Consider the following 16,015-nt stretch of genomic DNA (forward strand, 5'->3'; position numbering starts at 1 on the left):
CAAAAAAAAAAAAAAAAAAAAAAAAAAAAGATTAAAGACCTAAATGTAAGGCCAGACACTATAAAACTCTTAGAGGAAAACATAGGCAGAACACTCTATGACATAAATCACAGCAAGATCCTTTTTGATCCACCTCCTAGAGAAATGGAAATGAGAACAAAAATAAACAATGGGACCTAATGAAACTTGAAGCTTTTGCACAACAAAGGAAACCATAAACAAGACAATAAGACAACCCTCCGAATGGGAGAAAATATTTGCAAACGAAGCAACTGACAAAGGATTTATCTACAAAATATCCAAGCAGCTCATGCAGCTCAATATCCAGAAAACAAGCAGCCCAATCCAAAAATGAGCAGAAGACCTAAATAGACATTTCTCCAAAAAAGATATACAGATTGCCAACAAACACATGAAAGGGTGCTCAGTTGTCACTAATCATTAGAGAAATGCAAATCAAAACCACAATGAGGTATCACCTCACTCTGGTCAGAATGGCCATTATCAAAAAGTCTACAAACAATAAATGCTGGAGAGGGTGTGAAGAAAAGGGAACCCTTTTGCACTGTTGGTGGGAATGTAAATTGTTACAGCTGCTATGGAGAACAGTATGGAGGTTCCTTAAAAAACTAAAAATAGAACTACCATATGACCTAGCAGTCCCACTACTGGGCATACACCCTGAGAAAACCATAATTCAGAAAGAGACATGTACCACAATGTTCATTGCAGCACTGTTTACAATAGCCAGGACATGGAAGCAACCTAAGTGTCCATCGACAGATGAATGGATAAAGATGTGGCACGTATATACAATGGAATATTACTCAGCCAAAAAAGAAGTGAAGTTGAGTTATTTGTAGTGAGGTGGATGGACCTAGAGTGTGTCATACAGAGTGGAGTAAGTCAGAAAGAGAAAACCGAATGTTGTATGCTAACGTATATATGGAATCTAAAAAAGAAAAAAAAAGGGTTCAGATGAACCTAGGGGTAGGACAGGAGTAAAGACGCAGACGTAGAGAGTGAACTGGAGGACACGGGGAGGGGGAAGGGTAAGCTGGGATGAAGTGAAAGAGTAGCATTGACATATATACACTACCAAATGTAAAATAGATAGCTAGTAGGAAGCAGCTGCATAGCACAGGGAGATCAGCTCGGTGCTTTGTGACCACCTAGCAGGGTGGAATGTGGGGGGTGGGAGGGAGGCACAAGAGGAGGGGATATGGGGATGTAAGTATACATATAACTAATTCACTTTGTTATACAGCAGAAACTAACACAGCATTGTAAAGCAATTATACTCTAATAAAGATGTTAAAAAAAAATAAGTAAAAAATAAAAAGTGTGATAGGATTGGGAATGTGTTTAAACTATAGAAGAATTTTGAGAAAATTACCATTTATTGTTTTCCAGTTTTTGAACATAGTCTATCTCCTGGTTTCCTTAAGTGTTTTTTAATTTCTCTTAGCAGTCTTCAGTTTGGATATTTTGTAAGCTTTTTGTTAAATTTATTCCAAAGTATTTTGTTGATGCTATATTAAATGAAATTTTTAAAAATTGTATTTTCAAATTGTTTGCAGCTAGTATCTAGATACATGGTTGATTTTTGTATATTAACCTTATATCATATGACCTTACTATAAATTCACTACTTAGTTCTAAAAGTTGTTTTTGTAAATTTGCTGGGATTTTCTTCAAAAACAATCATATAATCTGCAAATACAGTGAGTTTTAATTTTTCCATTTGGATTTGCATGCTTTTCTTTTTCTTGCCATATTGCAATGGCTAGGACATTCTGTACAGTGTTAAATAGAAGTGGTGAGAGTGAGTCTCTCTGTCTTATTCCCAGTAATACAGGGAAAACATTTAATATTGCAGTGTTAAGTATAGTGTTACTTGTGAGTTTTTTTGTAGATACCTTTATCAGATGGAAGAATTTTGCTAAGAGTTTTTATCATTAACTCATTTGTCTAATGATTTCTCTGTATTTAAATGATCATATGATTTTCCTCCTTTATTCTGATAACATATAGCACTTTGATTGATCTTTTAATGTTAAACTAACCTTGCATTCCTAAGATAAACCCTATTTGGTCAAAATGTATTTTTCTTTTTATATATCACTGGATTCACCTTTCTAATACTTTGTAAAGGATTTTTTTCATGAGGGATGGTGGTTTGTGATTTCCTTTTATGTAACTTCTTTGTCAGGTTTTGGTTTTAGTGTTATGCCGGCCCTATAAAACAACTTATGAAGTGTTTCCTCCTCTATTTTCTGAAAGAGTTCGTGTAAGATGAATATTATTTCTTCTGTGTTTGCTAGTACTCAACAGTAAAACTATCCAAGACTGGAGTTTCTTTATGGGAGGGTCTTAGATGATTAATTCAATTCCTTTAATAGATAAAGGGATATTCAAATTTTCTGTTTCTTCTGTCCATTTTGGTATATTATACTTTTCAAGGAATTTGTTTTATCCAGATTGTCAAACTTTTTGGTATTAAGTTGTTCATAATGTTCCCTTATTTTGTCTTTAATGTCTGTAGGATGTTAGTGATCATCCCTCCTTCACTCCTGATATTGATTACCTGTGTTCTCTCTTTTTTTCTTTATTAGTCTAGTTAAGGTTTATCAAATTTTGTTCTTTGTAAAGAATTAACTCTTGGTTTTGTTTATGTCCTCTACTTAATATATTTCTGCTTTTATTTTTATTATCATCTTCTACTTGCTTTGGATTTCCTTTGCTCTTTCTATGCTTAAGTAAGGTATAGAAACTTAGCACTATAGACCTTTCTTCTTTTCTAATAAGTATTTAAAGCTCTAAAGTTTTCCCCTAAGCACTGCTTTGGTTGAATCCCACAAATTTTAATATGTTGTATTTTAATTATTATTCAGTTCAAAATGTTTCCTAAAATTGTATTTTGACCCATGGATTATATACAAATGGATGGTTTAATTTCTAAATTTCCAAAAACTTGGAGTTTTTCTTGATTTCTTAATGTCATTGATTTCTAATTTAATTCCATATTGGTCAGAGAGGGTCTATTCTATACAATTTCAGTTTCTTGAAGTTTTTTTATTGAGGCTTATTTTGTGGCTCAGCATATATGGTCTGTCTTGGTGAACAAACTATGTATATTTGATAGAATGTGTATTCTGCAGTTGTTGGATGTAATGTTCTATAAATATCAATTCAGTCAAAGCGGTAGATAGTGTTGTTCAGATGGTCCTTGTCTTGGGGTTGGCTTGTTTTGTTTTGTTTTCTGTGTAGTTCTATCAGTTGCTAAGAGAGATTAAAATATCCAACTATGATTGAAGAATTATGTGTTTCTCCCTTTAGTTATATTAGTTTTTACTTCATTTATTTTGAAGATCTGCTCTGAGGAGTATGCACATTTATGATTGATATGTTTTCCTGGTATTTGAACTTTTTATCAATATGAAGTTACCTTTTTATCATTATGAAATGTCCTTTCTTTCTGGTCTTGAAGTTTCCTTTTATTGATGTTAAATTAGACATTACAGCTTTTACATACTTAACTGTTTTCCCTATGTAGTATCTTTTTCCATCCATTTACTTTCCACCCATATGTGTCTCTGCATTGAAACTGTGTTTCTTTTAACAGTCTAGTTGGCAGTTTTATGGAAGTCTACAGTAGTTGGGTCTTGTTTTTTTATCCATTTTGACAATGTCTGCCTTTTAATTGGAATGTTTAATCTGTTAACATTAGATACCATTAATATTTGCATCTACCAATTTAGTCACTCCCTCACTTTGGTTTTCAGTAGCCAAGAGTAATGGTTTTACTGAATACCATTATTGTCTAATTCTGTGCCATGCATTTTTTCTATATCCTTTAATAGGGAATGTCTTCTTAAGAGAGAGGGTCTGTCATACCTAACACAATTCCTTGAGGAGAGAAGGTATAGTAAGTCCCCTACATACGAACCTTCAAGTTGCGAACTTTCAAAGATGTGAACATGCGTTTGCATGTCCAGACATGTAAGTTAGTTCATGTGTCTGGCATTATCTGTAAAAGTTGGTTACCTAGGCTAATTTTGTTGGACTTACGAACAAATTGGACTTACGTATGTGCTCTTGGAATGGAACTCGTTTGTATGTAGGGGACTTACTGTACTTAAACATTGTTAAATGAGTGCAGTGGGAAGAACTGTGCATTAAGAATTAGGTTCCAGACTTATTTCTTTTGTTATCTTACATTATTAATGAGGCAGGACTATATTATTTCTAAAGTTACTTCTTTCTGTGACATTGTATGCTTTGAAGATTTCTACTGGAATGGGAATTTTTATCTAAAAGATGTGCTCGGGGGCTTTCCCTGGTGGCGCAGTGGTTGAGGGTCCGCCTGCCGATGCAGGGGACACGGGTTCGTGCCCCAGTCTGGGAGGATCCCACATGCCGCGGAGCGGCTGGGCCCGTGAGCTGTGGCCGCTGGGCCTGTGAGTCCGGAGCCTGTGCTCCGCGACGGGAAAGGCCACGGCAGTGAGAGGCCCACGTACTGCAAAAAAAATAAAAAATAATAATAATAATAAAAGATGTGCTCGAAGGTTATTTTTCATCTAGCAGTCACTTTCTGACAATGACAACTTTTCTATAATGCATTTATGTGTATAGCCCTTAAATTTGAATGTGAATACAATATTAAAAGAATGTGCAATAACCATGATTGTTTTTTTTCTATTAATAGTACATTGCTGTTGGCTCTTCAGCTATCTGATTAGGAGTATAAAATGGTAGCATTCTTGTCGGCTACTGAAAGAATCAAAACCCAAACTGTTATGGGTTGTTTTTCATATATCTTAAACCTTGTCAACTAGCATGATAAGGGACCAAAGGTCCCTGATTACTCTCTAAGCTATGTTACCAGGTGAGTTTTTCATAGGTTGTACTCATTTAAAAATTGAACTTCTGTTCCTGTCTGTTTCCTCAGTTTGTGTTGGGCAGAACCTTATGTTATAGACCCTCTTGACATAACTGCCAATATCCAGGAAGCAAACTTGACCACCATCTCAAAAGGGAAAAGATAGTTATTTTAAAATTCTCAAACATTCAACTCAGTCATTCTTAAGTTTGGAATATCACTAGCACAGCATTATACAGAACATAAAATTTTGTTGAGATATTTTCCAGATATGATTATAGCCCCCGCACCACCCTGCCCCCCGCCAAAAAAGCATGTGTTCTGTGGTACTACTGAGGAATTACACCAATAACTCCAGATGTTGTTTGGCAAGTCAAAAAAATCTTTGGCTGTCCAAAGAAGTTTATAAATTCTACTTACTCATTTTGAGACTGCAGATGCAAAAGAGAGTTTGTACATTGTGATTAATGAAGATCAGTATTTAATCTACATATTACAAATATTTACGTTGTGATTTGGTTTGAGCAGGTTGAGTTTGAGGCAGAGGGATGTCCATGTAGGAAAGGGTCCATAAACCTCTCAGAAATTTGGGCTTAGACCTCTAGTGAGATTTCACACAGGAAATCTAAAGTAAGACACATCCAACTTAATTAATGACAGAGGTTTTAGAGAGGACTTCAGGAGATTAATAGTAATCAGAAGTGTTCTTTGATGCCACAGCCTTCTTGGAGCGAATCAGAAACCGTTTACAGGAGATAATAAAGAGACCTTCACATCGTCTTTCTTCCGTGTCCCCCTGGTTGGGACCTTAGTGTGAAGGGACAGTAAGTAATAACAATAGATGTCACTTTTATAGGTCACTTTCTTCCTTCCAGAAATAGAAGCATGCTTTCCAAGAAATCATTTCTATCCAGTTATATATCTGCCACTTCTGGCTCTTTGTTCTTAAGTGGTTCTTGGTTTTAGCTGTGGGTCTTATCCCTACAGCTAGACTGTTGAGCATCTCTGGGACAAAAACTACTGTATCTTTACTTTCTGTAGATTACCTGGCCTAGTGTTCAGCAACTTTTAGGGTTATCTATTTGCAAGAGGAAAGGTAACCAGTAGAATTAGCTAGGGGCTGCTATGGGAGTAGAGAGAGACCTCCTATGTCTTCGGTTATGCCTCATTCATTTACTCATTCTTCATATTTGTAATTTTTATATTGAAGGAGAGTTTTTAGTGCTGAAGCCCTTACCTCTAAATGTATACGAGCCTACTGCCTTCCAGAAGCTTCCTGTCTAGGTGGATAGACAGACATAGCCACAAATAACAAGACAAACTCCATTCGGAGTAGGGGCAAGGTACGTTAGGAATGAGAGCGCAGAATTACTTAGAGGCGCTGGGAAGATGTCATGGCAGGAGAAATGTATTTGAGCTTTGTTTTGAAGTCTGGGTAGCGTTTGGTTTTTATTTGCTTTTATGTTCCCAGGTTATTGTCCCATCTCCCACCCCCTCCTAGCCCCAACCCCCCAGTTAAAAAATAAATGCTGTCGGCATAAGTTATTGGCTTAAATTATGCTTCACAGAGAACATTAGCATCTTTTATAGTTGATGCCACTCCTATGGCATACAGAAAAGTGTAGGATTCAGCATAGCCCCACAGTGGTGGCATTTAGGCTTATTTAAAATGACCCTATAATGCCACAAAAAAAGAAGTGGAATTGGAATCAGAAGACCTGGGTCCAAGTCCTGACTTTGTCTCTTAGAAGCTCATGATCAGGGTTGGAAAATTTGGTACATTTCCTAAACGCCTAAGATTTTAACAAGTCTGCCTCTCCCCGCTCCCCAATGGTATGGTAATTGAACTCGGTAGTAAATGAGAGCCACACTGTCGGATGGCTGTCTGAACAGTGTGGTGGGTTATAGCAGGCCATAAAATGCCAGCGCAGACATTTTGCTTAGATTAGTTGACAGCCTTTGTGAACATATTTGCAATATTTTAAAAAACCAATCATACTGATATCTTTACATCTCCCTTTAATGAAGAGGCAAGAATTAGTGATATGTAGAACTAAATATAGCATTAACAAAAATCCTTTTAAAAATGACCTTATACTGTATAAGATGACCTTATATTCTGTTCCTTAGAAAATACTCCATTGTTTTTGCTCAAATTTGTAGGTATTTCTGCTTAATTGCTTTTCAGATGAAAATACAATTCTGAAAGAAAGATAGTGGTAAATAGAAAATACTGGCTTTTAAAAACGAGTTATTTTTTGTTCCTCCATTTCTGCTCCTGCAAAAGGTAATGACATTTTCCCCAAGAGGAAAGACACTTTTGAAATGGAGTTAAATTATTGTTTGCGAATAAGGTTTGCCTCTGTCCTGTACTACATTCTAACTACTTATGAAGAGACCTTATCATCCTCGCAGCAGCTTTCTCTATCAGTCTTGCTTGGGCCTTTGATGATCTGTGCAATAGAGATTAGCTAGTGGATTTCTCTTTCCTCTAGATGAATTCCCATCTGTGCAGTTGCCTGTCCTCTAGTTTTAGTATTGCTAGGTACTGTTGTGCTGCCAACTTTGCTGATAACTTAATGGCATCCTTTTAGGAAATGCTGTGGGTTGCTGTTTTGTTTTGTTTGTTTGTGTTTACTTATTTATTTATTGGCTGCGCCTTGCGGCACATAGGATCTTTGTTCCCTGACCAGGGATTGAACCCGTGCCCCCAGCATTGGGAACATGGAGTCTTAACCACTGGACCACCAAGGAAGTCCCAGGAAATACTGTGGGTTTTATAAAAATATCAGTTAATAGAGAGGTTTTATGATACAATTTTGGAATGCCTGATTGTAAAATGTTCTCACTTACTTTGTTAAATATACTCAAAACTTAGAGTTTTCCGCTTTTTGGTTTTTTCAGCTGTCATGCAATATGCTTTCTCCATAATACATTAGTGTTTTCTTTTTTTTAAATTTTTTTAAATATTTATTTTATTTGGCTGTGTCGGGTCTTGGCTGTAGCTCGCAAGATCCTCGTTGCAGCACGCAGGATCTTTTTTGTTGTGGCGCACAGACTTCCCTCTAGTTGTGGGGGCACAGGCTCCAGAGCATGCAGGCTCAGTAGTTGTGGCTCGCGGGCTCTAGAGCGCAGGCTCAGTAGTTGTGGTGCACGGGCTTAGTTGCCTCGCGGCATGTGGGATCTTAGTTCCCCCAACCAAGGATCAAACCCACGTCCCCTGAACTGGAAGGCAGATTCCTAACCACTGGACCACCAGGAAAGTCCCTTAATATTTTAAAACAATGGTTTTCTCCAAACACAATAATTGGTATCAAAGAAGGTGAGTTACATGTATTCTGCATGCCTTGGGACCCACCTGTTTGAGAGGCATGAGACTTTCTGATCTGATTGTTTCAGAGAAACTAGCTGTCAGAGGCAAGATTTGATAAGATCTGTGCCCTTTTTTGTCTTATGATTCATCGTTTAGTAACTATAGACTAGTTGTTTACCTTTGGTTCTTGCTGCCTGTAGTAATCCTATATAAAACCTTAGGAATAGGGTAATAGTGTAAACACTTTGAACGTCTAGAGTGAAAGACTTCAGAATCAGTCCTTCAGTTCAGTGATTCGTAACCTTCTTAATAATTATTATTAAATTAGATAAGTCAGTTTTATTGACAGTTATGAATTGTCAATAATAAATGAACTTAAAGGAGAACAGTAGTTACAAAACTATGGAAATTTTATGATTTTTATTTTTCAAGAAAAAAAGCTATGAACTTCTTTGGAAACACGAAATTAAGTGGCAAAAAAAGGCTTCCCTCACCCTGCCCGAAGAATTGAGAAAGTTGTAGAAGGGTACACTGAGAAGAATTATTTCGTTCTAGGAGAAGTTGAAGAGAGGACAGATCTGATGTCCCATGCTGAATTGTCCAAGCCATGTGAAAGAGTGAAACACAGGGTAGGATTTTTGAAGTCAGACAGACCTACCTTCAAATCCTGACTTGGATTTTATGAGCTCTGTACCCTTGGACAAAGTATTTAATCACTTTAGGAACTTCAGTTTCTTTATCTGTAAAATGGGGATAATAAGACATACTTCATAGAGCTAACGGGAGCATTCAGTGCGTGTGGAGTATATAGTGCAGTGCTTGGCCGCAGTGGCCTCTAGGTAATGGTTCCTATTCCATCGCATCAGCAGACCACTTAGCAAGTCATTTTCTTCTTCTAGATTCTAGCTTGAATCTAAAGCGGTACTCATGGGCTTCCCGGGTGGCGCAGTGGTTGAGAATCCGCCTGCCAATGCGGGGGACATGGGTTCGAGCCCTGGGCTGGGAAGATCCCACATGCCGCGGAGCAGCTAAGCCCGTGCGCCACAACTACTGAGCTTGTGCTCTAGAGCCCGTGAGCCACAGCTACTGAGGCCCATGCGCCAGGAGCTCGTGCTGCACAACAGGAGAAGCCACTGCAGTGAGAAGCCCACACACTGCAACGAAGAGCAGCCCCTGCTCGCCACAACTAGAGAAACCCTGCACGCAGCAACGAAGATCCCAACGCAGCCAAAATAAATAAATAAATAAATTTAAAATGGTCCTCACTACTCTGATATCTGGTTTTAGTGAAGGAGAAAAATGATTCCTAATTTTGTAAGTTGTTGCTAAGATTAATAGGCTTGACAAAAAGACTTGTGGGTATAGAAGACATTTCATCTGAATTATTCCTATGATCATTATGCATACCCTCCCTTCCCCCCTCTTTTGTTTTCTTTTATTTAACATAACTCTAAAATATGGAGTGGGAAATATATAATGCAGATGGTTTTCACTTCCATGAAAAATCGTTGCTAGGAATTGAAAATTAGGGTTCTCACAGTTGAAATCCCTGCTTTCAAGGAGATTATGGCTGCAGCACACTGAGGAGAATAATAATGATAATGGTGATGATAACATTACTTTGTGCTGGCTCAGTCACGTCAGTCCCATGAGGTATAGCTACTATTATCCTCATTTTGCAGATAATGAAACCGAAGCGCAGGGAGGTTAATAACTTTCCTGTTTGCATAGTTAGGAAATAGCAGAGCCAGGATTTGAACTCAGATAGTCTGGCTCCAGAGCCCATGCTCTTTTTTTTTTTTTTAAACTTTTTAAAAATTTATTTATTTTATTTATTTTTGGCTGAATTGGGTCTTCGTTGCTGCGCGTGGGCTTTTTCTAGTTGCTGTGAGCAGGGGCTACTCTTCGTTGCGGTGTGCGGGCTTCTTACTGCAGTGGCTTCTCTTGTTGCAGAGCACGGGCTCTAGGCACACGGGCTTCAGTAGTTGTGGCACGCAGGCTCAGTAGTTGTGACTCGCGGGCTCTAGAGCGCAGGCTCAGTAGTTGAGGCACACGGGCTTAGTTGCTCTGCGGCATGTGGGATCTTCCCGGACCAGGGTTCGAACCCGTGTCCCCTGCATTGGCAGGCAGATTCTTAACCACTGCACCACCAGGGAAGTCCGAGCCCATGCTCTTAACCACTGGGTTAGAGCCGGGAGGACAAAAGGAAGACATCCTTTAAATGAGAGTAGATGTCCTAAAGCTTTGGCAAGTTGTTTACTTTTCGATTTTACTCTACAGGTATTCTGAGAGAAGCCTCACAAAGTGCATCGGAATTACTATTGAGACCAGACCAGATTATTGCATGAAGCGGCATTTAAGTGATATGTTGACTTATGGCTGCACAAGGCTGGAGATTGGGGTGCAGAGTGTCTATGAGGATGTGGCCAGAGATACCAACCGGTAAGACGGTGCAGATGATCTTGCACAAGCCTTCCTTTTCCCCCACCGATTGGATCTGTGTTACTACCCATCTGACAGGGAGAGGTCTAGGAATTCCTCCTATTCATTCTTCTGTCTGTGCTCTTAATTCCATCTCCTCCTTCCTTGATTTTCGGTCTTTGTTTACTGGCTTTTTTCCAGTAGTCTATAAACATGCTGATCTCTCTTCCAATTCTTGCGATAAATAGCCTTTCCCATATGGAAAGCAGAGGGCAGGGCTCAAGGTTAGTAGTTTAAAGCATGAGAGAAGGCCAAGGAGAATAGGAACAAAGAAAAGGGTTTGAACAAGAAGGAAACTAGTGTGAGATTTAAGAGATTAGTTTTGGTGAAGCAAATGCCAGTTGGTAGGGTAGTGAAAGAAAGGCTGGTGAGGTGATGGGTATAAACTTTGAGAAATTTGGGAGTCTAAGGAAGGAAAGAAAGAAGGGTTGATAGAGCCATATGAAGTTCTCTTCCCTCCAGAAATAAAGGCAGGCTTCAGGGAGTAAGTGTGTGTTGAGTTGGACCTTAAAGGCTGCTTCACTTTAATAGGATTTGGGTAGACATGGCAGAGGGTTGTGCTCAGAGAAGGAAGTAAAGGGAAACTAGGGAAACACATGGGTCAGCATCTTAGCAACAACCAGGAAGAGTGCCAGGCTAAGAAGGGCGGATGCTTCCCGTTAGGTAATAGAGGTCTATTAAATATTTTGCACAGGAAGAGTCAGATGGATATCAAGCTTGAGAAAGATCAGCCTGCATAGGATGCGTTCTTGTCGGGGAAGGCTTGAACCGGGAACGCTGGTAGGGCTGCTGCAGTAACGAAGGCTACACCAGAGAGGTACCTTGGGGGTGGAAGGAGTCTCTGGAAGGTCAGGGAAGCTTTTCGAAGAAAGTGACATTGAAGCTGAGACTTACAGGAAGAGTCTGAGTTAGGTGGGGAAGAGGCAGATTTTTTCAGGCAGAAAGAAGAGTACGAGCAAGCTCCTGAGGATAGGAGCACATGGCACATTTCGGGAAATTGGAGTGGTTTCATTTGGTGGGAGTGTGGAGCGTGAGGTAGGAGCGTGGTAAGAGGTGAGGCTGAAAGGGTCAGCAGCATGGCCAGACCATGGGGCGCCTTAGAAGTCAGCCCAGCAAGTTTGGGCTTTAATCCAAGGCCCGGCTGCAAGCTAACTTGTGATCAAGGCATACCTGCATTTTATTTTATTTATTTATTTATTTTAAAAGATTCGTTTTTTATTTTATTTACTTATTTTTGGCTGCGTCAGGTCTCAGTTGCGGCACACAGGCTCCTTGTTGTGGTGCACGGGCTTCTCTCTATTTGTGGCGTGCGGGTTTTCTCTTCTCTAGTTGTGCACGGGCTCTGTAGTTTGAGACATGCGGGCTCTAGTTGAGGCGCACGGGCCCAGCTGACCTGCGACACGTGGAATCTCAGTTCCCTGACCAGGGATTGCACCCGCGTCCCCTGCATTGGAAGGCGGATTCTTTACCACTGGACCAGCAGGGAAGTCCTGGGGATCACAGTGTGAGGGTGGACTAAGGAGACCAAGCTAGAAGCAAGGTCAGTTCAGAGGCTGCTGTGGTAATTTAAGCAGGAAATGATGTCCTGAAAAGCAGTGTTCGGTGACTGAGTGGGAATGAGCGTAAGAGAGAATGGGAAATAGGCTTGGAGGGAAGGTGAGTTTCATTTTGAATAAACTACGTTTTAGGTACTTGTGGGACAACTGGTTGAAGGTTTGCTTTAGAGCGGGCTGTCCAGCAGAACATTCTGCAGTGACTGAAATGTTCTGTACCCGCACTGTCCACTGTGATAGCACAACCGAGAAATTGAATTTTTCATCTGAATTAATTTAAAGATAAACTTGAATAACCACGTGTGCCTCGTGACTCTAATATTGTACAGTGCAGCATTAGAGTATTGGATATTTGGGCGTGGTGTCAGAAGACAGGCCTGGCCCAGTCATATAGATTGAGAAGTCATTAGCAAAAAGAGATTAGAGGGGCTTCCCTGGTGACGCAGTGGTTGAGAGTCCGCCTGCCGATGCGGGGGACACGGGTTCGTGCCCCGGTCTGGGAGGATCCCACATGCCACGGAGCGGCTGGGCCCGTGAGCCATGGCCGCTGAGCCTGCACGTCCGGATCCACAACGGGAGAGGCCACAACAGTGAGAGGCCTGCGTACCGAAAAAAAAAAAAAAAGAGAGAGAGATTAGAGATGGAAGCCATGGAAATGGATGGGAACCTTCAGAGAGTGGGAAGGAGTCCATGGTTTGTAGGATTCTTTGGTGGTGAATGGGAATGGCTAGGTGGTGAAAGGATTGACACAGGGCTTCAGTCTTTAGTAGCCCCAAACTATTATTCGGGCTTGCTTCTTACTTGAATGTGGCACTAGAATGTTAAGATGATTTATACAGCTGGCCCCAAATGATTCTGCCTTGTCACTAAATCATTCTCTCTTCTTACTTTTTTTTTTAGGGCCCTCCAAGCCACCAGAGTGAAATCTACTTTGTGTATAGATGTATCCCTCTCTCCCCCTCTCCTCTCTTTCCCCCCTCCCTCCCTTTCTTTCTCCAAATGAAATTATTTGTTAAAAGATTTTTAAAGGAAAGAGCATAACAAGATGCTGCTCCTGCATGGTTTTGAGCTCATTATTCTTGTTTTTAACCTAGATATTTACATTAGCAAGCTTATTTTGGCCGATGATGCTAAATCAAATAATTTTAGTGTATATTAACTCCTGTGACCTCAGTCACTTACTGTCAGAACTTTGAGTAAGTGCATAAGGGAATTTCTGAGAAATATCTCAGAAGTAAAATTATTTTTTTCCAGGCCTTCTCAGAGGTGGAGATGTAAAAATGACTCTCTAAGATTTCTTTTTCCCCAACCATATTCTTCATTATAGAGCTACTGTTACCTGTCTCAGAGATTGTTTTCCCTCTATTCCTTGTACTCACCTTGTTGCCCATTTATTTGTGTAACAGGTAGTGAATTTTCTTCTTCAGGGGCCACACTGTGAAGGCGGTATGTGAGTCCTTTCACCTGGCCAAAGATTCTGGTTTCAAAGTTGTGGCTCATATGATGCCCGATCTGCCAAATGTGGGACTAGAGAGAGACATTGAACAGTTTACAGTAAGTGTTACCTTAAACCAAGCTACTTGAGAATGCCTCTGCATGCTGCTTCTACCCTCTCTGCTCTTTGATTATTTACTGTTGATTTTTTTCCCATTATTAAAGCAAGACATTCTCATTATGACACAGTGGAGAAAGAGGAGTCACTCACAGCCCCGACACCAAATAAAACTCTAACATGTCAGTATACTCCCAGGACTTTTTTATACTTAGGATTTTTTAGGGGATGAGGTGGGTGATACATAGATACACAGAGATATACTTATGTATATGATAGGTAATTATTTTAATAGCTTTTTCACTTAACATTATAGCAAGCATTTATTCCTGTTATAGCCTGGTCTCTGTTAAAAGGTTAACATATTTAAATATCCACTTAATTTCCATTGAACAAATATGCCATACTTTGCTTAACCACTTCCAGTTTTTTTAATTGAAGATATTATCAGTTTTTGATATTATAAATAGACTGCACATCAACAAATTTTACACCTGTAATTTTTTGTAGTATTTAGGGTTATTTCTTTAGGACAAATTCCCTGGAGTAGAATTATCAGGTAAAGGTATAACTACTTTAAGAATCTCACCATATTACTTAGTTGTTTTTCCCAGGGTTGTAACAACTTACACTCATTTCAGCAGGGTTATCTTTCTCCCAAAATAATTCTCTCCTGTGTATGTATTTTCTACATACATATATATATATATATACACACACACACACACACACACACACACACAATATTTTATCTTCGTTAATTTGATGGATAAAAGTGCCGTTTCAACTTGTATTTTGTAATTATAAGTAATGTATTTTTCAGGTTTGTATTTAATAAGTATAATTCTTTCATCTTTTTGGAATTGTGTGTTTTTGTCCTCTGACCAGTTACTCTATTGGATATGAATATTTTTAATATTAATTATATGGACTTTCTAGGTAATAACATTATGGATTGTTTTTTATATTTGTTAAAAATATTTCCCCCAACCTATCCTTGACCTTTTGTTTCTGTTGTCAAATCTATCTTATTTACTTACTTACTTTCTTAGTGATGATTTCTTGAGATACTTCTAAGCTTAGAACTGCCTTTCTCATACAGCATTTCATTAAACAGTGGAAGAAAATATTCTGTTTTCCTCTAGGCTTTCTGTTCTTTGAATTTTAATACCTAACTCTGGGGTTCATTTGTTTCTTTGTTTGTTTGTTTGTTTTTACTCTATCACATGTTAGCTTGATTCATGTTAGCTTTGTCTTGGGAAATGAGATTGTTCAAAATGCTTTTTTCCTTCAGATTCTCAAATAGGGAAAGTGGCTTAAGGATATCCTTTTAGAGAAGAGAATGAAAATATTTATCAAGTTATTTCATCCACAAAATTGCTTTTATTTTGCTCTGTTTATTAGAACAATAGAATTCATCATGCCTTATTTGTGAAGTTAATAATTATTTCCTTTTAAAAAGTTTATTTCTAAGCCAATGAATTACAAATAAAAGCCTATTTTATAAGACAGCATTAATTCACAGATGTTATTAATTCCCCCATATTGACTATGTAATAGATTTTGAGTCCAATATCTTCCCCTCAGTAGTACTAGCCAGGCACCCAGACTTCAAGCCTAAAAGGCACCTGAAACACACTTTTCTTTAGCACAGCTCCTAGGTGGGCCAGTGGTATAACCAGAATTCATAACTTTAAGTGCCCTTGGAAAAAATATGTCAAGTAATAGCAAATAGCTGAGTCTTAAAATTCATTTTCTTAGTGTCTTCAAAATAAAGAATAGTTCAGAAATAATATTGCAAAGACAGTCCTTCATGTAAACGGATTTATCTGCTTGTTTATAATCTTTTCAAAGAAACCTACAGGGAATGTGAGCAGACCATATGCCTTTTCTAACTGCATCCCAGCAAATGAGTAACAAAATAGAGCTAAAATGAGAAATCTGCTTTCTCTCTAGAGAAAAATTCTCTGAAAAATTAATCTATAGATGGTCTTAAATATTTTTACAAATCAATTTAAAAAAAAAAGACATGGGCTTCCCTGGTGGCGCAGTGGTTGAGAGTCTGCCTGCTGATGCAGGGGACACGGGTTCGTGCCCCGGTACGGGAAGATCCCACATGCTGCGGAGCGGCTAGGCCTGTGAGCCATGGCCGCTGAGCCTGCACGTCCGGAGCCTGTGCCCTGCAATGGGAGAGGCCACAACAGTGAGAGGCCCGCGTACCGCAAAAAAAAAAA

General features: G+C 39.1%; 1 protein-coding gene across 2 annotated transcripts in view; it reads left to right on the forward strand.

Moving 5' to 3' along the window:
* ELP3 (elongator acetyltransferase complex subunit 3) overlaps positions 1-16,015 on the forward strand; it is a 113,633-nt gene that overhangs the window by 35,331 nt on the left and 62,287 nt on the right. The window contains exons 8-9 of one of the 2 annotated variants that reach the window (XM_027088083.1): positions 10,476-10,637; positions 13,657-13,783. In XM_027088083.1, the coding sequence (XP_026943884.1) occupies positions 10,476-10,637; positions 13,657-13,783 (289 nt within the window). Of the gene's footprint in view, positions 1-10,475; positions 10,638-13,656; positions 13,790-16,015 lie in introns of both variants that reach the window. The other variant, XM_027088081.1, reaches the window with a different exon arrangement.

The sequence above is a fragment of the Aethalodelphis obliquidens genome, unplaced genomic scaffold, assembly GCF_003676395.1.
Source record: "Aethalodelphis obliquidens isolate GAN/ISIS:26980383/991018 unplaced genomic scaffold, ASM367639v1 scaffold61, whole genome shotgun sequence".
Lineage (NCBI taxonomy): Eukaryota > Metazoa > Chordata > Mammalia > Artiodactyla > Delphinidae > Aethalodelphis > Aethalodelphis obliquidens.